General features: G+C 37.2%; 3 protein-coding genes across 6 annotated transcripts; 2 read left to right on the top strand and 1 right to left on the bottom strand.

The window, feature by feature from the left end:
* The first annotated feature begins 471 nt into the window (after nt 1–471).
* Nucleotides 472–8770, top strand: LOC131673384 (piwi-like protein Ago3). Its single transcript, XM_058951316.1, has 12 exons — nt 472–620; nt 2920–3275; nt 3410–3559; nt 3628–3826; nt 3897–4210; nt 4278–4545; nt 4648–4992; nt 5084–5346; nt 6122–6272; nt 6345–6545; nt 6632–6820; nt 6910–8770. The coding sequence occupies exons 2-12, from the start codon at nt 2920–2922 to the stop codon at nt 7243–7245; spliced, it is 2772 nt and encodes a 923-aa protein (XP_058807299.1). The 5' UTR covers nt 472–620; the 3' UTR covers nt 7246–8770.
* A 3121-nt stretch (nt 8771–11891) lies between these two features.
* On the top strand, nt 11892–22531 carry LOC131673362 (insulin receptor substrate 1-like). 4 transcript variants are annotated; one of them, XM_058951287.1, is made up of 8 exons: nt 11892–14495; nt 14597–15091; nt 15614–15730; nt 18642–19063; nt 19164–19576; nt 19649–20069; nt 20641–21368; nt 21436–22531. In XM_058951287.1, the coding sequence occupies exons 1-8, from the start codon at nt 14114–14116 to the stop codon at nt 21923–21925; spliced, it is 3468 nt and encodes a 1155-aa protein (XP_058807270.1). In that variant the 5' UTR covers nt 11892–14113; the 3' UTR covers nt 21926–22531. The 4 variants fall into 4 exon arrangements, with proteins under 4 accessions (XP_058807270.1, XP_058807268.1, XP_058807269.1 ...); XM_058951285.1 differs by having other exon boundaries at nt 11893–14495; nt 20494–21368; nt 21436–22458; XM_058951286.1 differs by lacking the exon at nt 15614–15730 and having other exon boundaries at nt 11895–14495; nt 20494–21368; nt 21436–22452.
* An 83-nt stretch (nt 22532–22614) lies between these two features.
* LOC131673364 (histone-lysine N-methyltransferase NSD2-like) lies at nt 22615–25266 on the bottom strand. Its single transcript, XM_058951289.1, has 4 exons — nt 25041–25266; nt 24536–24758; nt 24088–24458; nt 22615–24025 (listed from the first exon to the last, which is right to left on the bottom strand). The coding sequence occupies exons 1-4, from the start codon at nt 25107–25109 to the stop codon at nt 23678–23680; spliced, it is 1011 nt and encodes a 336-aa protein (XP_058807272.1). The 5' UTR covers nt 25110–25266; the 3' UTR covers nt 22615–23677.
* Between the last annotated feature and the right edge of the window lie 1910 nt (nt 25267–27176).

Below are 27176 nucleotides of genomic sequence, written 5' to 3'. Positions count from 1 at the left end.
TGAGAGATTATAGTTAGAAATCAGAGATTATACTAGTAATTTTATAAATACAGTGTTTTAATTGTTACTATTTAATAATAAATTTTCATTATTTATTAATCAAAAATACTTATCCAGACTCGCTGTTAGAAAAGGAAGTTAGCAAAGTTACACGTGACCTGCTCTCTGTACTATTTTCTTTCTTTCTCGTATGTAAAATCTCAAATATCTTTAACGAATATTTAACGTTCTTGAGCTTACCGTGATAAATGTAAATACATTGTCAGTTCAGAATTTACAACATTACTGAAGTACTGCTTGCTGCGCCTGCCGCCCGTGATCAGCACTCTAGAGTCCAAAATTGGGGTGGAGGGGGAGAAAAAATGGCGCCACTGTCGACCCAGCTTCCCATATACATAATTACGGTAGAAAAGGTTTCGCAAACTCGTCACTCGTCTTTTCAGTTGGCAGCCGCTGGTCGGTCGTCAGCCACTAGTCATCGTGTTGAAGTGTTGGTTGAGACTTTGAGAGGTTGTAATTTTTCATTTATTTCATTTTCTCAGAAAATCCTAAACGCAGACATTTGTGGGCTGCTGAGCTTTCTTGGATGTGTCTTGGATTGAAATTTAACAAAAGTCACGGTAAATTTCGGTTTGATAATAGTGTCACTCACTCAAGCCATCAATGGACGCTAGAGTATTCACATTTTTTACATCCTTTGTCTCGCCAAGAATGCGTAGAGGCGTAGAACGCCCATTTTTAAAATAAAGTTCTTTACTCTAAGCAAAATGAACATAGTTGTTTATGACATCCATTATTTGTTTTTTTAAAACACGTGACGAAACAAGTTTTATTGAAAGAAATTTTTGATCAGAACGTAATGCGTAGTTAAAACTTTTCAAGCTTTTTCATGAGATTTCATTTTTAATTTAGACAAGAACTAAAAAAAGTTTATATTAGATAATTTGTATACTTTCATATATTTATATTGTACATGAATATATTGTAGATATGAAAAGCCTATGTTGATATATAAAATGTGTTACTTCTTAAGTTATCATTACTAATATTCATGAAATTTTTTAATGTTTTTGACCATAGTTATCGATATTCAATCAATTCTTCGTTGAGAACTATGCAAAAGCATTACATGTCATATTTTAGCTATAAACATTGTTTTTAGAACATAATTTCTTATTGAATGCTGAATTTTAACAATACTCAACCAAAATGCTTCTATAAAACTAAAAAATATAATGAAAATATACAACTAAATTATTCTATTTGATGATTCAAACTTGAAGGAAATTGAAAAACATTGAAATTTGATCTTTTCAATTTAACAGCATAATTAAAATTATACTATCATGTAAATAATGTAAATAAAAAAAATAGCACTCATTTCCTTTATAAGAGATAAGAAGAAAAACAAGCAATCTAACCAACTAATTCAACTCCATTTGTTTTTTTATAAATTATACACAGGTAGCACTCGTATTTGAAAAGAACTGCTGAGATAACAGTAAAAAAAGTGTTTTGTGAAATGTTAACAGAAAATGTTTTATATAAGACAGTATCAATTGTATTTACTACAAAATTGATGAAATATAAAATCAAAATTGTCATCTTTAAATGCGTAAATATAACTTGAGAAATCAATGATTATCTAAAACCACCCCTGTTGATATTGAGCTAATTTGTCATCACACTCATAATGATATTTTGTAATTTTTTATAGATTTTCTTTGATTTTGTAGATAAATGTTTGAAAACATTAAAAAGCACTAAAATAGCAAGTCTGATTATATGTTTAATAAACAATATTCAGTTATTCAGATACTTTGAATAAATATAAACGTTCTTTTAAATAAAATCTTCCACTTATCTGTATATGTATATATGTACATGTATTTGTATGTACACATATTTTGTACAGATTCCAGATTCAAATTGAAATGCAATCTAGATTGAACAAAGTTTTATTAAAGTTACAATATCTTTGACATTCTTGAAAATATTAGTTACAATAAAAGTTATTCAAATCAATTTATTCTAAATTTTTTTTAATCGTATGACAAATAAAAATTGTGAGCTATATTGTTTTAATAAATAGTTTAGTTGCTAAAATGTAATTATTCATTAAAGAAATAAAAACTAAAAATAAATACGTAATGGTATAACAAATTTTGTAATCTAATTTGATTGTTATAATTAATTTTATTTGATTGTTAGCTGGATGACTATAATCATAAGAACAGTTATTTAATTATTCTTATTATGAGTTAATAAATACAATGCTATTTGAAATGATAAAAAGGTTTTCATACAATTCAATTGTCTTATTCATAATTTGTTTTATTAGATAAATTCTGTGAAATAGTTAATTGTTTACATGATTCTACCAGGAAACTGTATTTCTAAACTTATAATACAATTAATAATAATTACATAAGCAAAACTTAGTTGTGTTGTGTCATATTTTTTTTTTGAGAAAATTATATTGAATTATATTGATGAAAGAATATTCTACAAAATTATAATGTTAAAAAATATCACATTTTGTAGAACATGGCCATAAAAACTTTTTATGCGTCTGCAAAAATACAAAAGAAATCAAATTTTAATTACATCAGATAGATCAAAAATGTTTTATTCTTGTTCAAAATGCTAATTTATGAAATCAAATCAATTTTCTTATAATTTGAATTAACATTAAATTATTGTTATTCAAAAAATTTTATTTCCATTATTAACTAAATGATTCCATCTAAATAAACTTTTTTGGTAAAAGTCTAATAAACTTATAAATTTATAATAAGTTCATAAGTTCTTTTTTCTAACTAAACAAAGGATATTTATATAAAAGATGATTGCTGATAATTGTAATTATATATTATATTATATTTATAATTACTATAATTAACTCTAATATTTTTGAAGATGGCGGGCAGAGGATCAGGTCGTGGCAATCTGCTAGATATGATGAGGAAAAAGAATGAAGAACAACACAAAGCACGAGAAGAAGAACAAAGAAGACAGGAATTAGAAAAACTACAACGGGAAATAGAAGCTAAGAAAACAGAAACAACAAATGTTTCTAGTGGCAGAGGCCGTGGGAATCTTCTAGAAAAATTAAAAAGAACAGGAGCTTATTCAGATTCATCACCCCTAGCATCTACAACAACTTTACAAACTTCGCAAGTAGCATCAACGAAAGCTTCACAAATTACAGCATCATCTTCATCAAATTTAACTGGTCAAGGTCGAGGGAATATTTTAAGTGCTTTCAAAAAAATGTAGGTTACGCTTTCTAAGATTTCGTCATAAGCCCATTTCTATCAAAATTATTTCGAATAGTAAAACTACAATTTGACCATTAAAATTTGAATTAGTTTTTGTAAATGACATAAAATACTTGTATGTTCTATAGGTCAGTTGTAGATACAATTCAAGCACCTTCAAGTTCTGGTGATCTATCAGGTGTTACTGGAAGATTAGGATCTATAACACTTGAAGAAACAAAAACTTCCATCACATCTGAACCAGAAGTTGTTTCTCGTCAAGGAGTATCTGGAAAACCGTAAATAGAAAAATAGTTTTTCAAAACTTGAATCACCATAATGACAAAGTATATTTCATGATTTTTAGAGTTGTTCTAACAACCAATTATGTTACTCTGAAAGTTGATGAGAGTAAAGGAATGTACCAATACGAAGTAAAATTTTCACCAGATATTGATTCACGTTCGCTGAGATCAAGGCTTTTGAATCAACATTTGAATGAATTAGGTAATGTTAAGACTTTTGATGGAGTTCTTTTATACTTGCCTGTGCAGTTAGATGAAGAGGTAAAAATTACATTGTCAAATTTTATCATTTAATTCTCAAAATTTTAAATTTATGAATTTTTCTTTTCAGAGAACTGTTTTTGAATCTATCCATCCAACAGATCAATCTACTGTAACTCTCACAGTTATATTCAAAAAAAAAATGGCTATGAAAGAAAACATATCGTTCTTTAATACTTTGATGAACAGAGTTTTGAAAGCTTTGAGCTTAGTTCGAATTGGTAGACACGACTTTAATCCATCATGTGCCCACAAGATTCATCAACATCGTCTTGAAGTATGGCCTGGCTACATAACAGCTATAAATGAATTAGAAGGTGGTTTGAAGTTGAATTTGGACGCTGCTCATCGAGTGATGCGACTAGACACTGTTAGGGATTTGATGTAAGTAATAAATGTTTTATAATTTTATAAGTACAGTGTCAATGCAAATCGATTTTATATTTTGTAGGACTGATATGTACGGCAAAGATAGGGCAAATTTCAAAAGGAATATTTCAATGGAAGTTATTGGAACATCAGTTTTGACGCGTTATAATAACAGAACATATAGAGTTGATGACATAGATTGGGAGGCAAGTCCAATGACTACATTTGAGAGGAAAGGAGTAGAAATTACATTGGTAGATTATTATAAACAACATCATGGTATTAAAATACAAGACTTTGATCAGCCTTTATTAATAACTAGATCTAAAGAAAAAAAATCTACAGGCGAGGTATCAACTGACATATTTTTTGCAATGTCGATGAATAATTTATTTTAGAACAAAATTGTTTAAAAATTGTTTAAAATGTTTTTGGATTGTAAATAATTTTAGACTGTTGAAAAGTTGTCTTTATTGGTACCTGAACTATGCTATTTAGCAGGGCTTACTGATAGCATTAGAAAAGATTTTAAAATCACTAAAGATCTTGCTACAGTAACCAAAGTAAATCCAGAACAGCGCAAAGAAGTCATAAAGAATTTCATAAAAGAAGTGAATTCAAATGAGGTAACTCGAAAGATTCTTTCTGACTGGGGATTGACGCTTGAAGATGACACAGTACAACTGAAAGGAAGGTTGTTAGATCCTGAAGAGCTTAAATTTGGTAATGAGTATAAAATAAAGTCAACCAATGCTGATTGGGGTAAAGCAGCAACAAATAGTGCAGTTTTGAGAACTGTTAGTACTCCTGAGACTTTAATTCTTTTTATATATTTTGCTTGCATTAAAAATGTAATTTTTACAAAGTTATTATGTATTTCCTTTTTAGCCTAATATGCAGTACTGGTCAATAATATGTCCACGTCGCAATGATAAAAATGCAAGAGATTTCTTAGAAACATTCAAAAAAGTATGTGAAAGAGTAAAAATTAGAATAGGAGATCCAGTAATAATATTTTTGAGAGATGATAACAGTAATACCTACGTGCAAGAGTTGCAAAAACTTTTGAACAACAATGGCTCTGGAACCATGGAAATGGTTGTAATAATATTTCCATCACTTAGACAAGACAAATATACAGCAGTGAAAAGGTAAGTCATAAATTTAATTTATTTATTTTACTTATATTGTTGTGTACATCCTAAAATTTGATCTTACTATTTTTAATTCTAGAGAAAGGGTTTATTTTATTATACTGAAGAAGTATTCGTTTTGAAATGTAATATTAATAATTGTCAACCGTCTAATATACTTTTAAAAAATTGCTAATAAATCAACGTATAAATATATTAATGTAATACTAATTAATCAATTAAAATGTAACAAAAGCAAAATATGTAATAATTACAAATTACTCATTGAGGAATGATTTGGGATAATGTACAAAGTATAAATGCGGAAGGTTAATCTTTTTTTTGTAAATATTGGGAGTATTCTTGTAAACTGTTCAGTAATTTAGAAAGTACGTTGAATATAAAATCTGATTTCATTATTCGCTGTTCAAAATAGATTATTCTAGCATACTTCTCTGCAGCGTTCCACATGAACGTAGTTCTAAAAGTAACAACAATAATAATAATAATAATAATAATAATAATAATAATAATAATAACAATAACAATAACAATAGCATATTTTAAAGTATAGTTAAATTTATAAGTTCAGAGATTATTTTCTAAAGCATGAAATATGAAAGTTTGCGTATGAATTTCAATGTATAAATTGATAAGTTGATCCTTGTAATATTTTTAAAACAATATCAAGCCATTTTTTTTATTACTTCAACCTTTAAATTTAACTCTATTCATATTTTTCTTCTCTGTGTTATACAATGAAAGAAATCAAGATGTTACATAACATTTACAGGATTTGCTGCATTGATTTTCCTGTTCCTTCCCAAGTAATCATCTCGAAAACGATTTCCAGACCAGATAAGATAAAAAGTGTGACGGAAAAAATTGCATTGCAAATCAATTGCAAACTTGGTGGAGCTTTATGGGCACTTCAAAATCCTTTCGTAAGTCATCATATTTTTTTCTGTTGACATTGTCATTCTGAAAATTTCTGATAATATAATCGCGATTTTCAGAAAAATTCCATGGTATGTGGTATTGATGTTTATCATGGTGGACCCGACCAAAGGTCAGGAGGAAGTGTCGCTGGTTTTGTTGCAAGTTTGGATACATTACTTACATCATGGCACAGCCGAGTATGTATGCAGCAGCATCATCAGGAATTGATAGATCTATTGAAACAATGTTTAATTTCAGCTTTAAAAGTATATCGTGAGGTAGATTAACATTTTTACGTTTTAAGTCTATAATGTTCTTACCAAAATAATAATTATATAAACAATTTCTTTTCTATTTATTACAGAAAAACGATCAATACCCTGATAGAATATTTATATATAGAGATGGTGTTGGCGATGGAGAATTAGATGTTGTAAAAAATTATGAAGTTAAACAATTTCTAGAAACTTGCTCGATGTTGGATCCAAACTACAAGCCAAAATTAACTGTGGTAATTGTACAAAAGAGAGTCAATACACGTATATTCGAAATAGTACGTAATATAATAAATAATTTATAAATAGCATAAAATGTTCATGTGAGATTTTTTTCGTTCTATACATAATTCAAATCTTTTTTTAGGCACGTGGGCAACAATTAAGTAACCCTGCACCAGGAACGATTGTAGATAGTGTCATTACTCGCCGTTATTTGTATGATTTTTATCTTGTTCCACAGTTAGTTAAACAGGGTACCGTAACTCCAACTCACTACGTTGTACTCTATGATTCATCTGGATCTAAGACTGACTACATTCAACGATTTACTTACAAGTTATGTCATTTGTACTATAATTGGCCAGGTACAATTAGAGTTCCAGCTCCATGTCAGTATGCTCATAAGCTTGCATATCTAGTTGGTCAGAGCTTAAAGACGGAACCAAGCCAACATCTTAACAATTTATTATATTATTTGTAAGGCAATGAAATTGTTATCATTTGTATAACAAAATACTTCGATATTATGACTCGTTTTTCACCACGTTGATTATATAGTAATACGTAAGTGACGAATAGTTTATTTTATTATCAACGTAACAAAGATTAAATAGTTGGTTATTGTAAGTTTTTTTTTATAATTAGCAGTAATTTTTATTTAAGATTCTTCTCAATATTAATTTTCAAATGTGAATGACTTAGAGTTGAGTTCTGTTCAAAAAAAGTATTGACGCATTTTCAAGTTTAACCCATGACTGAGCTACATTTTTTCATTTTGACATTTCCATTTTTTAAGCTACTTGTTACAAATTATTCATTACCTGGATAGAGCATGTTATGTATAGCACCTATTTCTACGATAGAATCTTGAAGTTATTTATGCAAAATTACTTTAATATGTTAAAATAATTATTTCTGAATTTCCTTCCGAAAACATGATTTACCTAAATAGATAACAGATGCTCGAAAAAATTACCAGCAATAAATGTTATTAACATTAGGCCTAATGAATTTCGAAGTGTTCTGTGTAGCGGCAGTGGTACTAAGACTTGAAAAAAAAACTAACTGAAATTATCGATCAAGAACGAGTTAATAATTACATATCCGAGATTCGTAACGATGAAAGTAGATTGTTGGTGGTAAGCAACCGAGTTTTTCCGGTGATCACTGCAGTTACGCCTTCATTTATAAGTTCTGAATGGGTATAACTTTAATAATGAACTCTGAGTTTATCATTTTACTTTCAATATTGTTTCTTTTTTCAGTAAATAATTATATTTTTTTTATTTTTGCATAAGAAATTCATTTACAGAACACTGAAATTTTACCATTCGACGGATATTTATAAGTGTCATTAAGAAACCTTTTCATCGTTGTTTTTTCTCATTTGTATATTCCACATTTAGAAACTTTAGTATATTTTATTTATATTCTAAATATTATTTTACTGCTCTTAAAGCAGTGAATTTTTGGATTAAAAACTTTTAATTCATTATTAAATGCTTTAAACATTCTTAAACTTGAAAATGATCAAAATATATTACCTCGAAATGGTTGCACGCTAGATAGTTTTTTAAGTTCAATTTTTTTAAGTTAGTGCAAATAATACTGAAAGAAAAGAATAATTAAATATGATTGTAACCAAAGGATTACTTTTTTACTTAGTCATACGAACTTCTATAATTGTTTTGAGTTAAACATACGAAACTAGTTCGATTTTCGTAGCTGTCGTATATTATTGAGGAGTAAAAAGTGCCATTGTTAAGAGTTACAAAATTTATAAACTAAAAACAAGCTCAGGTGAGATAAAGTGAGTAATCCTTTCTCATAATTCCCCATTTACCTCACCATGCCATAATTGGTAAATTACTTAAACTAAACATGCTTCGAGTGACTATATATGCTAGATCTATCTAGTAGATACTTAAATTATTTTTTTATTATATTTATTTTTTGATGGAGCATTTGTATACTCATTAATGTTCGTAAAGTTGCTAGTTTTATTAATTTTGTACTACATTGTCTTAAAAATAAATGTATTTTCATAAAGTTTTGTTAAAATTTTTTAAAATTAATCTCCGTTTCCGCCTCCAGAATTTTAAGTTACATGATCGTTTGCTATTAAAAATATGTGACAATAATAAATCATATCTTCGTTTAATTATACAATTGCTGATTAACAATTTAAGTAAAATTTGGTAGCCTCCGGGACTTGAAAGAAATATTTAGGCAGCTGTAAAATTAATAAGAAATATAGGAGATCTGTTGGACCTTAAGCGATTGTGCATTTCATATAAAAAGTTATTATCAATATCTAAAAAGAGAATACATGAAAATATTTAAGGTCCCTCCGCATGTATATATAAAATTTTCCTTCCCAGTTTCGCCTCGAGTACGTGTAATAACGCAGAAAAAAAACACGATTCAAAAATGTAGTATTATTCAATTGTAGTTCGTTTGATCAAGCCGAATATTTAAAAGTAATTTATGAAGTCACATTTTGTCATAAACATAGAGTTTCAATTGTTTAGCTAAAATGACAGGTAATGCTGTGTTAAAGAACACATTTTCGGTTTGATCGAACGAGCTGCAATTGTACAACACGAAATTGATGAATCGTATACTTTTCCCCGGGCTATTATATATGTACTCGAGACAGAACTACAGAAAGGCAAAGTTCCTTTTTGTAACAGTTTCATAGATGCGTGTCGGCTAGTTTCTCTTTCTCCCAAGATATTTAGTTTGATTTGATTTAGGTGGAAACTGCTATAAGTCCAAATTTTGTGAAAATTCAATTGTTGTTTTTTTTAATTTTTCTTTTAATAAATGGACGTATACTAGTCTCCGGCAAGTGGCTCGTGTGATGCTAAAGACCTACCGGGACTTTTTTCTTCATTTTTCAGTATTGCTTCGGTGACACTTGTTCTAATCTTAAATAATTTCTCGGTATTACTCACACGCCTATTTAAAAAGGGAATAGGAGTTTTAAGGATTATCCTCGGCGATTAGCTTATTAGTTTCTTGTCGTTTCTCTCTTTTCTTCTTTGACCTTTTTTGTTAAAATCCTGCCAAGCGAAATCGATCAACTCGACTCAAATTCTTTATTCGTTGATGATAAAGTGAATATTGCTGTAATAGTACTGTATATTTAACAAACAAAAGTGTAAGAGACATAGAAGCTATAAAATCATGATCTAAACCATTGATATATTTCTTAAAAGTGGTTTTAGGCGTAATCGAATAAATCAAGTAAACGTCTAAATGTGTCTATTTGGACGCAATCATCAAGCAATCATTATATTATTATTAATCAGTGCTAAGCCGAGTTTTATTGTATGTTTTCATTACATACTTTGATTGACTGTACCAAAGAAACTGCCGGGTCACCACTGAATGGATTGTAGTTAGAAATTGAGAAGCTCCAGTTACAACTAAAAAAATTTAATTTTAATTAATTCACAATGCACCTTCATATTCTAACGTGAAGTAATTACTCTATTAAAAAATTTAATGATTTTTAATGAAAATAAATTAATTATTAATACGATGATTCAGTCGGATATGTTCTACTAACAATAAAATATTTTTAGATTAAACGCATTTTGAAATAATATTATGAAGGATTACTTCAATTTCATTATTTATTATTTCAATATCATAATTATTACTCTAATAATATTTTAAATTCCTTTATCTATGTTTTTAATTGTATAATTGAAGTAACTCAAGTGATTGAAGTAACATATCATGTAATATTTTATAATTATAATAAAATCTATACGTTTATGATCATTTTGACATGTAAATAATAAAACGTAAATGTGAGTAAATCAGTGATCTACAATTATATTCGCATTAGATTTACGAATAGAAATTACCACTTTTGAATTGACCGTCAGATGGCGCGCTCATGTACTTTTAGCGCAATTTGTTACCTGTTTTATAGATCAAGCCCTTTCTCTTGTATAGTACCTTTACTGATACATAAATTCACTTACCTATTCCTAGAAATTTTCACAATTGATATGTTTGCTAAAATCATTTATTTTTAATAAGTACTTTTAAAAAGTGTATTTATTTAATTTCTTTTAGCGCGCTGCATTGAGTTACGTGTCAATGTAAGATATATATTATTCATCTGACGTATAATACTTCATGTAACCACTTGAATTTAAATTTTTTAACAATTTTGGATTCGATTGTTGTAGTAATTGCAATTTCATACTTGACTATTTCAAAGTACAACAAATTTATTTGTTTTCTTTTTCTTGGCCGAACGTATTTATTATTGAGTTACTTGAGTAAAATGAATTGTGAAGTATTTACTTAATTTTTTGTAACTATGATTTCAGGTATGTAATAATTGCTGAATGACAATTATCAAATTGAAAAATTCATTCAGGCTTGGGTTAATTTATTTTTCATTAATGGTTTATACGTTTACTGCTTACCAGTGAACTATAAATTACACTATTGAATATAATTAGCTTAATATATTTTACTTATCATTTTAACAAACATTCATACAAGTGTATGATCTCCGAACTTTAACAATAAATTTTATAGATGAATTTGTTTGCCAACGTGAGAGTGCAATAAAATAAAAGAATACGTCATCATTTCAGTTGGATTTCGTCAGTTTATCGAGCGTGTGTTTTTCCATCGAATGGCACAAACAAACTTAATTAAACAAAAATAGCCTGTTACGTATGTCTATAATTGATCGTGCAGTTGAAGGAAAAAAGAAGAGAAAAATATGTAACACAGGAGAAAGACGGTTTAGCAATAAATGAAAGTGCCAAATCGATGGAATATCCGTCGCTCGAGGAGAGAGAGAGAGAGAGAGAGAGAGAGAGAGAGAGAGAGAGTGAGAGAGATAGTGCTCAGTAAAAGGTGCATAGTGGCTGCTAAGAAAAGTTAAAATGATCAGCAAATCGTGCGTGAAGTGTGTTAGATCAACAAAAATATGTACGCGAGCCTCTTGCTCGTGAAAGAGATAGAGAGAGAGAGAGAGAGAGAGAGAGAGAGAGAGAGAGAGAGAGAGAGAGGAGAGAGTGAGAGAGAGAGAGTGCACAGTGTTAGCTTGGAGCGCATAAGCAAGAGATGATGATCGAGAGATGGTATAGTAGGGGAACACGTGGTAGTCGGAGAGCGGGGCAGCTAAGCAATAACAACGCGCATATATAGCAAAAGCATCCCAAAGCAAAGTTAATGTCTACACATACACACGTACGCATATAGATATGCGCGTCGCGCGTTTCAACAAACATACTCCATAGGTATACCAACGTGTGGATCGCGGCCACGACGTAGTTGCCTCGTTGGCGTGGGGAGGCCGCGTTCTCTGTGTACACGTATATGTGTTGTACTCTTTGCAAGAGCACGTATGCACACAATTGAGAGATAGAGGTGTAAATTGTGAGCATGTATCACAGAGCAACCGCAGTCTGCGCAACATAGCAGACTGCAGCCCTACAAAAACAAGTTGGTGAAAGCCAGGCAGGCAGCAAACGAGCAGTTCTCTCTCTTTCTCTCTCTGTTTCATAGCTATGGCGTACTATGTAGTTACGTTACGTGGCGCAGCCAGAGAGCATCGTTTCATTAAAGGGCTCAACCACGCGTCTCTCACATGTACACATCACACCCGTACACGCTAACGCGCTGACGAGGAATTGCATCGTCGCCGCTGAATAACAAGCTTAGTAATGGTGGTAGTGTGTGCATGCGTTGCGGCTGTACGAGAGAGTATCAAGTAGCGCGCTCTCTTCTCACGGACGCACACCGATAGATACATATGTATGTATATATATATATATATATATATATATATACGTATACACATAGTCTAGTTCGTATATAGTTTGTGCCGCCACGCAAGTGTGCGAGAGTGGAAGCTCGCGCTTACGCGCGCAGTCGCCGCCGCCGCCATTCGAGTAGTTAGCGCCTGCGTACAGCTTGTTTACAACTGCGAAGCTTGCCATACACACATGACCTTTCCAACTTCCAAGATGGACACGAGTGCCCGTCCTCGCGTTACCGCTCAGCCTGTCTAAATCCGACGGTATTTCGCGCAAGTGCTACGCAAACGAGTGTCGCCTGCAGTGTGCCTTCGATCGACGATTTGTCGCCAGCTATTCGATCAGGCCGCGTGTGTGCAGTGTTGCTTACATCGCAGTGCAAGAAGAAACGACAGTCTGTTTTGGCTGCCTGCTCACGCTCTTCGTTGTCGTCGCACGCTCGCATACGTATCTGTGCCCACGAGGATCCCACGACGTAAATAGTGCGACGAGACTTGGCGTATCCGGAGATCGCTGGAGAGAGACAGAGACAGCGGACGGCGAGAGTCAGAGCTCGAGAGAGGGAGAGAGTAGTGCATAGTCTCGCGGACATCCGGTACTAGCACATACGGCCAAGAGCGAAGGGGAGAGAGAGCGAGAGAGCAGAGAGAGCAAAGAGCCGCCAGCCAACACCTGGCCTCGTGTGCACGTCGCAGCTTCTCTCGGAAGCTCACCTGCGATAAAATTCGCTGCAAGTGCGTCGTGCTCGGGCTCGCGGCTCACGTGCGCATCGGGCACGGAAAAACAAGCCAGCAATTCGTGGAAGCGAGAGAGAGTGAGTCGGAGGAAAGTGCGCGCGCGAGTGCGTGGTGTGCGAACAGCAGAAGGAAGGAGAGGGAGCGAGACAGACAACGTGTCCGCAGTGGCTGGCGCCTGCCGCGAAGGAGTATAATCGCGAGCAGCCGCCGTGTGCTTGTTTGGCCCGTCAACTCGGCGCCTATTGCGCACGCAAGTACCGCTGGCCTTGGCAATTCAGGTGAACCGAAGATTCGACGCAATTGCGAAAAGAGAGCAGTCTTCGGCGGCGGGCTGCCGACGGCGCGAAAGCACGCGAGCGAAAAGAAACAGGGCGGACGGCATGGTGCTTACGAGGCCCGAGCAGTCGCTCCCCTAAGCTGGCCGGCGTAGAGCGCCGCGACGCGCACGGGCGCTGTCTAGGGCGCGGCAACAGAGACGCACCTATGCGCCCGCACAGCCCGTAGGAGCGAGAGCGACAGACGCAAACGCCATAATAATAACAACAATAACAGGGGCAGAGCAGAGGGAGAGAGAGAGAGAGAGCGGCGCTAAGGAGATTGCGCGCAGCCCCAGCGCCGCCGCCACGGCCGCGACACGTGCTCACACGTAGCAGGCAGCTCCACCATTACTCGCACCTGCCATGCCGCCCAGGCCCACAGCTCGCACCTGGGCCACCACCAGCTGAACACGGCCGCTGTCGCACTCCCCTCCACGAGGCAGCTGCTTCGCTCGGTTCTGCGAGCTAACGCCAGCGGCACCGACCACGCCAGCAGCATGTCCTCCCCCGCGCCCCCCTCCCAGTCGCCGGGCGCCGTCGTCCTGCAGGCCCACCTCAAGAAGCTCAAGACCCTCAAGAAGAAGTACTTCGTGCTGCGGGCCGAGGCCTCGGGGCATCCCGCTTGCCTCGAGTACTACGACAGCAAGAAGAAGTACGACGCCAAGCATCCACCCAAGCGCAGCATCTCCGTGCGCAGCTGCTTCAACATCAACAAGCGCCGGGATACCAAGCACAAACACGTCATTGCGCTCTACACCAAGGACGACTGCTTCTGCCTGATGCTCGACAACGAGCGCGATCTGGACGAGTGGCTCAAGGCACTCCTGCTGCTTCAGAACGGCGATCAACCCGACGGAGAGCAGCCACGGCCTACGTTCGGTGAGTTCTCCCGTGCTCGCTGATCAGCGATCGTTCCCGATCGTTCGCGGCCATTCGCGGTCATTCGCGTCGGCTGGTCTCAATGTGTCTTCCGTTTCCAGAGCACGTGTGGCAAGTCCAGATGCAGAAGAAGGGCCTGGGCGAGCGCAAAAACATTACGGGACCCTACAGGTTATGCCTCACCGATCGCGTTCTCAGTCTCGTCAGACTTGGATCGGACGACAAATCCGACTCCATTGAGTTCACAGTGAGTATCGCGCTATCGAAAGCGTTTATTCGGCTATCTAACAGTGCTTTTATTCGCTTTCAGTTGAGCTGCATCAGGAGGTCTGGCGCTATGGACCGCATATTCTACATGGAGGTGGGGCGTTCTGCCATTGCTGGCGGTGGTGAACTATGGATGGAGGTTGAGGACAATAACATTGCGCAGAACATGCATCACGCCATCAACAATGCTATGACTAATTCGAGCACTGTCAAAGATGACGGTCCCAGGCAGAGGATGCGCAGCTCCTCGGCAAATGAGGCCAGCAAACCGATATCGGTTCTTCAAAGAAGACATACTGCGCAAAAACTGCATGGTTTTTCACCCTTAGGTATGGTTTTTTCTACCACAAATGCGACACCATTTCTCTACTTTCAAATCATTACCTCATTGTCAGCAATTGTTTTGCTACATAGTATCACAGCTTAGTGACTCATCAGTATTTGCTGTGCAAGTTTTAATAACTGTTTGTCATACTGTGCTAAATATTGCTGACTCATGATAATTACAAATAATATGCAAACAAATTATCAAAACGTTGTATTAAATAATATAGATTTTTATATTATTGAGCTGTAAACAATTGAATTATTCTTTTTGTGTACAGTGTCTTTTGCGTGTCTGTAGTGTCATAACATCTATTTTAATCATTAATATCACGATACATAGTATGGTGCAGATTAGTAGCACATAATTCATTAATCACACAAGCTGTAAAGAAAAAAAGTGAAAAGACATCGAAAAGAAAATAAAAAAAGAACGTGTATAATTGTTCAACGCGAAAAAAAGAAAGTGGATAAAAATAGTCAAAATAGCTTGAATGAGTAACGCACGTGGGTTGCGGGCTTTACAGAGGAACAGAGGCTGCACGAGGAGCAAGTCGGAGCGTTACAGGAGCAGAACGTCACTGCATCCGCCCCCTCACAGTGTAGTCAGTCACAGACTACTTCTACTACCAATACACTTACGGGTCTGTTTTGTCACAGTAGTTGTACGCTTCTTTTATTCAATTATCTTTCTCTCGTGCTCGTGCAACTTGATTGATTCCAATATAGGAGAGATAGATTTAAGTGTTATTATTATGTTGGAAACTACATGTAATATCTCCACGCAGAGAGAAATCGTTGTGGCTTTTCTTTCGTGTTTTTTTCATTTCAATGGCTTTCTCCATCTGCGTGGAATCGCTAAAAGTCATCGGCATTGGATTGCTCAAAATTTTAAGCAATGTCTATTTTCTTAAACATCATTTGGCAGAAAAAATCCACTCCAATGCTACAAGCTATTTAGATGTGGAAAATATTTGAGGTGCTTTTGCTATTTGCCATATACTTATATAACCTTTGGTCCTTGAAAAGAAAAGTTTTGCAATGTTACCTACTGGTTGCTTTAGCTCATATCGAATCTTCTTTTTTTATTTAGTTATTTTCTATATTTCTTTAGAATTTGCTGATCTCATACATATATAAGTAGATCTAATTTGCTTTACATGCCAATCAATAGAGATTATTTTGCCAGAGAATGGTTGGGTTTAGGACAAAAAGCTGGCTATACACAACAGTAAATTACGCAGACACAAACACACGCCACACGCTTTATGAAACTATCTACTCGTCGACGTAGAAATTAATCGAAAAATGTAAATAGTTTGGGGGTGGGGTTAAGGAGCGAGCGACCAGCGAAACATGATAGAAAAGCAGTGGGCGCAGCGTGATCGGAATGGTAAGCACTCGGTGGTTGTGCGACTCAAGATTGAAATGGTTGGAATGTTTGATGATGGAAGCGTTGACGAAGTCAGGCGCATAATTGCTAAATGCGGCTCAAAGAGTTAGCTGCTGTTTGTCGTTGTCAAAGATGCGCTGGGCTCACGGTGGATCAAAACTTTGCAGCGACAGTCTGCGGTAGCAGTTGCGAGCAGCAGAACGGGACGATCGTGGGGATGCGGCTCGGTTACGCTAAAAGCAGCGACGCTGCTGGCGTTACGAATAGACGTCGACATTCGGTAGCGAGTCATCCAATCCCCTGTTCCGCCAATGACAATGTATCCCAATCCACTCATGCCAATACAACATCATCGTCATCGAGCACTACCACTACCACCACCACCGCCGCCGCCACCACCACCACCACCACCACCACCACCACCACCACTACCACCACCACCACCACTACCACAAGCACTACCAATAATACTACCGCGACAATATTCCATCAGAGAACCCTGTCGCTGCCCCTTGCCGCCAATGCTATCAATCAAACGCAATCATCCAAAAGATCTGTCTTACGCTGTATGTATTTCTCTACCTCTCTGTCGCTCTCTATGCCTGTCTCTTTCAAACACACGAGTATTTTTGCTTGATTTTTTTCTGACATCCTTCAGATTTTTGGTTTCGACATCCGTCTACTTTCTCTCTCTCTCTCTCTCTCTCTATATTTCTCTATACTCGATAAATGTCAAATGTGGATTCTCTACGCCATTATGCTTAGTAATTATACTCAATCCTAGGCTACAGTATGTTTTCTCTCTCTCTTCTCAATACGTAATCAGATTCTTTTGCATACAGGAAAATTCCAACTTGTATACTTGTCGCATGCAACGCTCTCTCACACGTCATCATCGTGCTTTCTACCATTTTTTCATTCTTTCATAGATCATTTTTCTCTCTTCCTCTCTTCCTCTCTTCCTCTCTCTCTCTCTCTCTCTCTCTCTCTCTCTCTCTCTCTCTCTCTCTCTCTCTCTCTCTCTCTCTCTCTCTCTCTCTCTCTCTCTCTCTCTCTCTCTCTCTCTCTCTTTTTTGTAACACATATTTCGCCTTCGACCTAACCTCTCTCAATATATACGTATATATATAGATACACATATATGCTGTGCGTGCGTGTACACGTGTGCGATTGATCGCCTCTTTTATTATAGCCATATACATTGTTGTCTTTTTTCTTTTTGTCGTGCGAAGAGAAGAGCAGTTATGTACGCGTCATTCCGCACGCGTGTTTATACTTGAACACGCGTATCATTACGTTGTTATTCATTTCATTCACTGTTCGACAATTTCAATGTAATGCCATCGATTTTGCCTTTTTGCGCACAACAAACGTATGCTATCAGTGTAAATTGGCCGCCGTATTAATAACGCGAGCGCTCGAGTGAGCTTAATGTCGCGAGATGATATTGAGAGCCACATGGCCGCGCGACCCTACTAAAGTATGGTCTCTTTTTCAGTCCGGCGATGTGCGTATCGCTTGTCACTCTGAAAACGCTCTCTAACTTGTCAATGTAACTTTGATACCGCGAGTGTTCGATCAAGGCAACGAAACGCCACGCGTTTTTAATTGTTAGTGTGTCGTTAACGTATAGGCCACGAAAAACAGAAGCGAGAAAATTGTTGTCATAGCCGCACACAGCACTGCCGATGTGTATCAGTGTACGCATATATATATTATATATATATATATGATTCGCTGCATCTCTCCCTCATCTCTAAAACTTTTTGACCTTAACAACAACATTGGAGGAGAGTGCGACGAGAGCCTTGATCGAGGCTCGTGCTAGCTCATGAGCTACTGACATATATATATACATATATTCTCTCATACTCTGTAGCTAATACTAAATGCCTAAAAAACTGCAGTGCTAACGCAAAGCCAACAGTGTATGGAAATGCAGTTTGTAAATAATAAATAATACTAACTCCCTTGGTATTTGAATGATAACGCTGTGGGACTAACAATGATCGATAATATAAGTTGTATTGGCTTTTGAATTATGGATTTTTGTGCACGCCGCTCTACTGCACGGTGGCTATCGGCAATATTATTACATAGAAATCGCAGAGTCGATGGCTCGTGACGACTGACGCGCTCATTGCCGTTCGCAATGCTTGCAGGCGTGCCAGCGGTGCGAGACAGGTGCGACAGTCTGCCCTCGAGGGCGCGCACGAGCAGCGAAGGTCAGCCAAGTTGCTGCGTAGTGTCGGCGGCGGCGGCGGCGGCCACCGGCGGTCGAGCCAGCCACCTGATGATCAGGCCGCACTCGGTGCACACCAGGGCCGGCATGATGATGTCCTACTCGCCACCGGTCGGCTCCATGCCCATCAGCCCGGCCTCGGGCGCCTGCTCCACGGATTCCGCCGGCTCGTCCTTGTCCATAGACGACGCCTCGGAGAACATGGACGAGGGCGTGCTCGCCAAGTTCGGCCACTCGCTCACGCCCGACGAGCCGGTCATTCTCGAGGAGAACGCCGACGACTACGTGCCTTGGTCGCACTCGGTCAACCACCAGCCCAAGTACCACTGCTCGCCCTCGCAGGTAATTCGCGGCGCTCGTCCCCTTGCGCTCCGCGCGCGCCGCCGCCGCCGGCTCTCCTGGTCTCGACGATCAAGCGTCTGTTTTCTCGTTGGACGAGCAGCAGAGCTCCTACGTGGAGATGTACAGCCCGTGCAGCTCGAGCCCGGGGCGCGGGGCGTACATGCCGATGAGCCCGGCGCAGGGCGCGCACTCGCGCAGCTCCTCGCTCGTCGAGGAGGCCTCGCTATTGGGCGACGGCTACGTGCCGATGGCGCCGCTGGGCGATGACGGCTATGTCGACATGGACCCGGTCAACAACCACAACGGCCACTTCCCCGACGACATGTCGCAGCATGGCGGGAGCAGTTGTTCCGTTACCTCCGGCACCCCCAGCACCGACATGCGATTCTCCGAGTATCACCTCGACAAGGTGACCAGCTTCCTTGCGCCCGGGGAGGACTTTCAGACGAGGCCTACGAGGGCCTACTCCGTCGGCTCGAGGCCCGAGCCCATCAATAGGCATCGGAAAAATAGGTATGCGCGAGCGATCGATCCGTCGGTCGTCACGATCAACGAGCTAATGCTCGGGCTTCGCTCCGTTCGCAGGTTGGACATTGCTCAGCAGGAGTCGAATCGCGTGCGAGCTTTCTCTGTGGGTAGTCGCTCGAAGAGGCCCGAAATAGCCAGGCTCACCCACGTGATAACGGCCCCGTTGGTGCCTGGCATCGAGAGCTCGCACTCTAACAAGTCCAACTCGGCGCCGATGCTGTCCAGCTCCTGGGGACACACGTCCGTCTGCTCGACCACCTCTGAGCGGATGGAAGATCTGATGGAGCTCGACTTCACCAGGCCTGCGCCCGTCGCGGCGCTCACCTCGCCACCTTCCTCCTACTCGCACTCGCACTCGCAATCGCAATCGCAATCATACTCGACTGCCACAGATACCAGTTCCTACGTCGATATGTCTCCTGGACAGCCGCCAATTTCAAGCACTGCCCCTTACCTCGACATGAACGGACCAGCAAAGGTGGGTTTTCGGAGCAGCTCTGCCAGACGCTCTCGTGCATACGTGCTACTCCGCGCACCTATGACTCATTTGTTTTCGACACTCCGTGCACGAGCACTCGACTCGCGCAGACTCGAGAAAGCAAGCCTGCTTCCAATCTCGTCTCGCACGCGTCGTATCGAAAAATCGTATCGTATAAAAAAAAAATTGGACACGTGTGCGAGAAAGCGATGTCAGCTTCGTGTGGCCTCTTCACAAACGTCCGCAAGAGGATCAAATCACTTTCTCGCGCTAGTATCGAGATGTACTATTTCGCGCGCTCTCTCTCTCTCTCTCTTTCTCTCGCACGCGCGCGTCTTTGATCGATTGGAATTCTTTCGTTGGCCGAGCCTCTGACGAAACTGCCTGTGCGCTCATTCACGAGCTTTCTTTCTATCTCTCGCAGAATAACCGTATTAACAACAACAGCAGCAGTAGCAGCAACAATAACATCAATAACAACAACAATAACAACAACAACTTCACCACTGCCAACCACAACCACAATCATTCGCTGCTCATGGTGTCCGCTCACAAGCCAGTTATCACGCAGGTGACGCCCTCGCTGAAGCCCGTCGAAGAGGCGGAATCGTCTTACATGAGGATGGCGCCGAGCTTAGAGGACTGGCAGCATTCCAGACTGAATCCGAAGCAGGTACCGTCGCCCTGCCAAGACGACTACATGCAAATGAATGGGCCGCCGGGTGGCACGCGAACCGCGCCCATGGACTTGCCGCAGCCGCGACGACCACCGGAAGGCTACGTCGAGATGTCCTTCAAGCCCAAGCCCAGCCTGGAGCAAGACTACATCAACATGAGCTTGGGCCTGAATCGCAACAATCGCAGGCAGCATCACAACAACAACCGCAAGAAAAAGAGCTCGCTGCCAATCGCCATCCAAGCTGGTAGCAAGTTCTCGAAAGCGCCGAACTTCCTGCCGCTCAACGGCAGCCCCACTTCCGAGAGTTTGGACAGTACCCCAGCCTCGCCACCGCGCGCCACGCCCACGGGATCCTCGGCCACGATATTCCCGTTCTCCTTGAACAGTCCTCAGTCGCCCATCAAGCAGTTCTCCTCCTTCACAGCCTCTTCCTCGTCGCAGCAGACTGCAAAGTCGCCTTCCTCGCTCGGCGATAATGCTTCCATTAAGAGCGACAGCGACGCCGCGCTGCCCATCACCAGAAAGATTTCCGCGCCTAGTCCTCTGCCTGGAGTCGACGGGTGTCCTTCGTCGAAGAAAGCTCACGACAACCCAGACAGCCACACGAATCCCACGACAAGGTAGCTTGACGCGGTGCGAAAGAATAGCCATTTTGACGCTTTAATCCAACTGTTTTAACGTTGATAGGCACGTTACGCCGTCGAGCAAACTCAGCAACACGGTCAATTCGATCATCAGCACGATCGCCACAAAGGAGCCTCTGCGCGCCATATCGAATTCCATAGCCCAAGAGCAGGCGCATCCGCTGAGCCCGATAACGAAAAAGCTGTCGGACCTGACGGTGTCGAAGCCGCGCCTCGTGACCGCGTCGCCGACAACTAGCCCCACGCCTTCGGGCTTCAAGCCCGTTCAGCTGCCGAAGCCCACCTCACCGAAAGTCGTCGACGACTGTTCTCCCACTCCCAGTTCAACTCCAACCCCGACGCCAACTTCGACGCCCACGCCGAGTCCACTCGACAGCGAGGGCTACGAGAAACTGCAGCCTGGTGCGACGCTTCTGCATTACGCGAGTCTCGATTTGCCCGACGTCAGCGGTGCTCCGCCGGTCTCGCCCACACCCGTTCAAGAGGGCTTCAACTACGCGGAAATCGATTTCGCCAAGCTCAAACAAAATTAGGCTTAAATACACGCGCAACATACATAAAGCGCTTGTAAAGAGATACCGCCGAAATTGTGATGTGTTGTCGGTGCTTGACCTGTCGCCTCGCCTTCAGTTTTTCTGTCGTCAGCGTGTCAATCGGGCGATGACGATAGCACCTTGTAAATAGAGGAATCATGTATGTATCTTATATTAATGAAAAGAACAGAAAAATGCTCGAATAATTCATGTATACATACGAAACGTTTAACTGTAAGTATATATAAATATACATATATAAATATATAATATTAACGATTAATAAACGCGTAGTAAACGTCGAATTCTCATTTGATTTTACTGCTTTGCAAATTGTATTCTCTTGATCTTCCCCCTTATATAACCGTTTTGCCCGATTATGACTATAAAAATTATTTATTTTACAAGATTTCAAGTAAATTTGAAGACGAAATAAAGAACGATTAACTGCCAAACTTGTAATATTTATTTGATGCATCTGAGTTTTGCTCGAGCAGTCTGTACTTAATAATGATAATTGACAAAAGTTAATATACTAGTACATAAATTGTACTTCTATTACTTTGAATAAAATTATACTTGAAAACATGATTGGGTAACTTTCTGAGTTTATTTCATATTACTTTCAAGGTCTAGTGGTTATCTTATGGTTTTTAAAATAAAACTTTCAATTTATTTTAAAATTACTTTATTCTGTGATGATTGCAGTCTCATAGCTACACTCATATTGCAGATGTAACAATTTGTAAACATATCTATATAAATTTACGTTAAGTCTAAAATATGGTAAATGTATATTGCAGTCATTATGCCCGGTTGTTTGGGATTTTTGAAACTTTTGAAAATAAAACTTAATTCGTCACAAAATGGAATGTCTAAGTTCTAACATCTTTAACGTTTTATTCATTTATACATCAAATTCATTCGTTATAGAAATTATTCAATTAGTCCATCGTGACCTTGCAACATATAAATAATAATGTTATGTATATTTAAAAAGCAAAAAAAAACACAATATACAAATTTACTTATAATATTAATTTTCGTGCTTTACAGTCAGCTGATCTAGATTGAAAATATTAGCATAAGGCACTTGCTTTCAGTCTTGCGCGGACAAAAAAATATTTTAATTATCAAATCTGAATGTGCATTGATCAATCATTTTTAAAATCATATTGGAATACACAAAGTTTATGAGTTCATTAAAAAATTAAGTTATTTAACAATTGAAAAAATCATGAATACTTCTGATATGCAACTTACTAGAAATAATTTTTAATGCTCACATTTTGAAAATTACAAGTTTAGCGTACATTAATGTTTGCATAATCAGTTCATAAAATAAAATGTACAATTTGACAGGAATTCAATTAAATTATAATTTCATGCAACATGTATTGAAGCTCAACTTAATGCAATAGTGCATTTTCAATTGACGTTTCAAACTAAAATTGGCACAATTTATTAATTTTTTATTATTAATTATTAGAAACTGTCAATTGAATGTTTTGACTAGTAAGTTTCATATCTTTTAAACTTTTACATTTTACTTGACATTTTATCAGTGAGACATGAGAAATCAAAATAATGAATTGCATGTGAATTCAAGATTACTTCAAATTGAATATTTATAATTCAAAACATAATTCTAAAATAATATATCATCCAGTAATTATTTTGATTTCAAGTATTTCATGACCTATCTAAATTACTTAATGGGGAAATGCTTTTTATTAAACAACGTATTATAAATTAACTATCAGCCTCAATCTTATAAGTGGATCGATATTTTTGTTTATCTTCTACTGACATCTGATTCCAAATATCTTGCAAGTACTCACGAATCTCATCTTCGTTTGATTCAGGATGTCGTTCTTTGATAGTGTACAGATTTCGTTCAAAATATACTTCGAAATCAGGTGGCTGTAATTTATTAATCATTTTGGAAATTCTTTTTTGTTTTTGATAAACTGCTACTCGTAAATCTTCTTCGTTTGCTGGTGAAACTGGAGGAGTTTCTAAGTTCAAATTTTCTAATTGTGGATCATCTATCTCTGAATCTATGTTTGATCCATTACTTTGTACAGTGGTTTTGGTCACCTTAGAAAAGCGTTTTTTTAAATCAGTTATTGAAAGTACGTACTTTCACTCAGATTTCTTACCTTTGCAGTGTTTTTATCATATTTTCGTTTTCTCTTCCGACTAGCAATAGTACTTTTAGTGGGATTAACTTTGACTATATCCTTAGCATTTATCTTAAAATTTTCTAAAGATGAATGATCAAGATCATAAAGTACATCCATAGCTTCTGCCACTGCTTTTTGCCAAGTTAAAAAAGTACTAGGTTTGATTGTTAATGCTGCAGCAAATTTGGGTTCTTTTTTGCGTATCATATCAGTCACCATATTAGCTCTTTTTCGAAAATCTTCAATACCTACAAAAGGGATCATGTGATGCGCAGGTACCCAACAGTGTCTACCGCTATCATTGAAAAAGTGAACATGAATCATGAGTGTTTTAGAATTTCGAATAGCTGTGAATCAAAAGATAACATTATTTATAAGAAATGAGTAAGTCATAAGGAAACATATTATGTTGTAAAATTCTTACATTGAACTTTTTTGTAAGTCATCAATGAACTAGGATCATACGTGACAATGCAAGGCCAAAAAGGGTAAATGCTCATGCGAGCCCAGGCTAAATCATCGACCTCCCATTCGCAGCTTTGTAAAATATCATCGAATGTCATAGATTTATTAATGCTGATACTTTGAGAAATAGAAATTTCTTTTGGGATTGTTTGAGTCTCTTGCATAAATGCTTTCTCTTCATGCTTTAGAGTAAAATAATAAAAATATTAGATAGGAAAAATATAATTTACAACAATAACTATTTTATAAGACTAAGACTAAAAATACATCGAATTTAAAACCAAATATATACAGAATTTATACGTTTTATTTGTACATTGAATATCAAGCTAAAAAAGGAAATTATACTTAAAATGACTATTTTTGTAATAATCAAATACAAGTATATATAAATGGAATGGAGGGATCGTATGTCACGACAAATTTATTTCTGTTAGGTTAATCTTTGTACTTTAGCAACTTACAATTTCCATGTATTCAGTCTCATCTTTTCGGAGCTCATCAGATTGCATTGTAATATTTTCGTTCTCCATAATGATTAACGTAATAAGTAGTAAATAAAATTTAAGTTATACTCAATCGTGTCAAGACTATAACTTTATATAACAAAATAACAGTATGCGAATCGGCGTCAATAATGGCAGTCAACAAAAATAAACTTCAGGCGGGAAGAAGAAATATGGCAAGACTTCCCACTTCCCGCGCTTTTGCGGTCATGCGTAAACCAATTCTTTTCTGTACAGTCTGAATATAGTCACAATTTGTCACAATGAACAATGAACCGTTTTCAAAATAAGAAAGAATATCTAGTTTAGTTTAACGTATTAACCTAGCTGATTTTTTAACATTTGTATTAAGTTACAAAATGGTTAACTGTTAGAAAAGTTTTATAAAACTTATGAAAGATCGGAAGTGATTACGTTTAAATAATGCTTTAAGCAGTAAGCTGATACAAGAAAAACAAAAAAGGATGTTAATATTATTAAAAATAAGCATAATCTATATTCATCAATAAAACGGATATTACAAGTTCATCGACCAAATCCGAATTGATTATTATCAACAAGCATTTAATTCAAAAAGATAACTTAAGATAAGTGAAAAGGTAAGTTTCTATTTTGATATGTATCCAAAAATGAATATTCTTATTTTTGTAAAATTTCTTGAAAAAAGTATATATACGAGGAATATAAAATTGATAATGTAAAAACAGGTGTGTGCTTAGTACTATGCAAACTAAATATCAGTAAAATCGTTTTACAGTAAAGCCCCTTTTCAAATTAATATCCAAAATATACTTAAACATAAATTACATAAAAAAAGTTAGTCGTTTTTTTGGTTAGGCAATACTTGCATATGTATAAACATATTAGTTCTGAAAGAATAGAATTGAAAATTTAGACTATTATCGATTTGTATCCGGATCAACTATTATGAACAAGTTTAGCTGTGATTTTTTCATAGGCGTTCAATTCCTTAAAATAACTTGGATGAACGTTTAGGCGTATTTTTAATATAATTTATTCATTCCCTTCCATTCCCCCAAACATCCAGTAATTCGAATGATCATTGCCCCGAACGTTTACTCCCCAGAAAATCGAAAAAATAAGTACATAAGTATATATTGTATTAAATTTGAGAATGTGACTACTTTGTATTCACTTATTGTGGTAATACTTGTGAGTTAACTATGTCGATATTAAATTGAATATTCGGTAAGTTATGACTATTTTGAATAAAGATTACTTTTGTTTTTTACGTTATATATCAATATTTTCTTTGTACGATTTTATTGCATATACTTATGTTTTTAAAAATTTAATATAAAAAAAGAGAGATGCCGTATAAAATTTGTTTTAAATTTGGTACCATAGCGTTTTCATCTAATGAATATGCTACGCGCTTTTAACGTTTTTATTTTATCGTTCTATAAAGCGTAGTCCACCAAATAATTATACCAATCAACACGCATACTTTTAACACCTTTTTAATTAATAAAAATATTGAAGGGAGGTACGAGAGATGTCTATTTCACGTCCATCGAGATCTAACATGTAGACTGTTGTAAGCTCTCCTGGCGCAAAAGAAAAATAAACCAGCAAGCCCTTTAACATAGGTAGTATAGGGCAGAGCGCTCTTTTTATCTAATGTAATAGTAATGGATGCAATGTGTAAATGGACATGTGTCAAACTTAATACCAGGTGATATAATTAAGTGCTTTTTTCAACTTATTTTCAATAAATTTTCTGTGGTTTGAATTCGTACCTAATCATTTGCAAATTTCTTTGATTGTTATTAATATATTATATAAACGCCTTACTTCTCGTAAGCTGTCCGTGTTAAAGTACGTTCTTGCTTATTTCTATGTCGCGTCACGAGAGGTCGCAGAAGTCTTGATGTCACGCCCTAATAGTAGTGTTGATATCAGTAGGGGCTGATATTGATATAAACAAAAATATGTTTTTTATAGTTTTTTTAAAATGAATATATAAAATAAAAATGATAATGTTAATATTAAGTTTAAATTTGACGCTTTAAAGTATGTCCGAGAGCTTATTTTGCTTTATTTCCTGTTTAAAATTTCGACCCTAGACGTGTT

Source organism: Phymastichus coffea, unplaced genomic scaffold (assembly GCF_024137745.1).
Source record: "Phymastichus coffea isolate CEN01 unplaced genomic scaffold, Cenicafe_Pcof_1.1 PCOF00174, whole genome shotgun sequence".
Taxonomy (NCBI): Eukaryota; Metazoa; Arthropoda; class Insecta; order Hymenoptera; family Eulophidae; genus Phymastichus; species Phymastichus coffea.
The sequence above is the reverse complement of the archived record's forward strand: the minus strand, read 5'-3'. Positions and strand labels throughout refer to the sequence as shown.

Excerpts from the sequence above, each read along its gene's own strand:
- LOC131673384 (XM_058951316.1), top strand. The coding sequence starts at position 2,920 with ATGGCGGGCAGAGGATCAGGTCGTGGCAATCTGCTAGATATGATGAGG. Across the intron at positions 3,276-3,409 it reads TTAAGTGCTTTCAAAAAAAT|GTCAGTTGTAGATACAATTC; the intron begins GTAGGTTACGCT and ends TATGTTCTATAG. Across the intron at positions 3,827-3,896 it reads CTGTGCAGTTAGATGAAGAG|AGAACTGTTTTTGAATCTAT; the intron begins GTAAAAATTACA and ends TTTTCTTTTCAG.
- LOC131673362 (XM_058951285.1), top strand. The coding sequence starts at position 14,114 with ATGTCCTCCCCCGCGCCCCCCTCCCAGTCGCCGGGCGCCGTCGTCCTG. Across the intron at positions 15,731-18,641 it reads TACTACCAATACACTTACGG|GCGTGCCAGCGGTGCGAGAC; the intron begins GTCTGTTTTGTC and ends CAATGCTTGCAG. Across the intron at positions 20,070-20,493 it reads ACATGAACGGACCAGCAAAG|AATAACCGTATTAACAACAA; the intron begins GTGGGTTTTCGG and ends TATCTCTCGCAG.
- LOC131673364 (XM_058951289.1), bottom strand. The coding sequence starts at position 25,109 with ATGGAGAACGAAAATATTACAATGCAATCTGATGAGCTCCGAAAAGAT. Across the intron at positions 24,459-24,535 it reads GACTTACAAAAAAGTTCAAT|CTATTCGAAATTCTAAAACA; the intron begins GTAAGAATTTTA and ends TTTGATTCACAG. Across the intron at positions 24,026-24,087 it reads ATGATAAAAACACTGCAAAG|GTGACCAAAACCACTGTACA; the intron begins GTAAGAAATCTG and ends CGCTTTTCTAAG.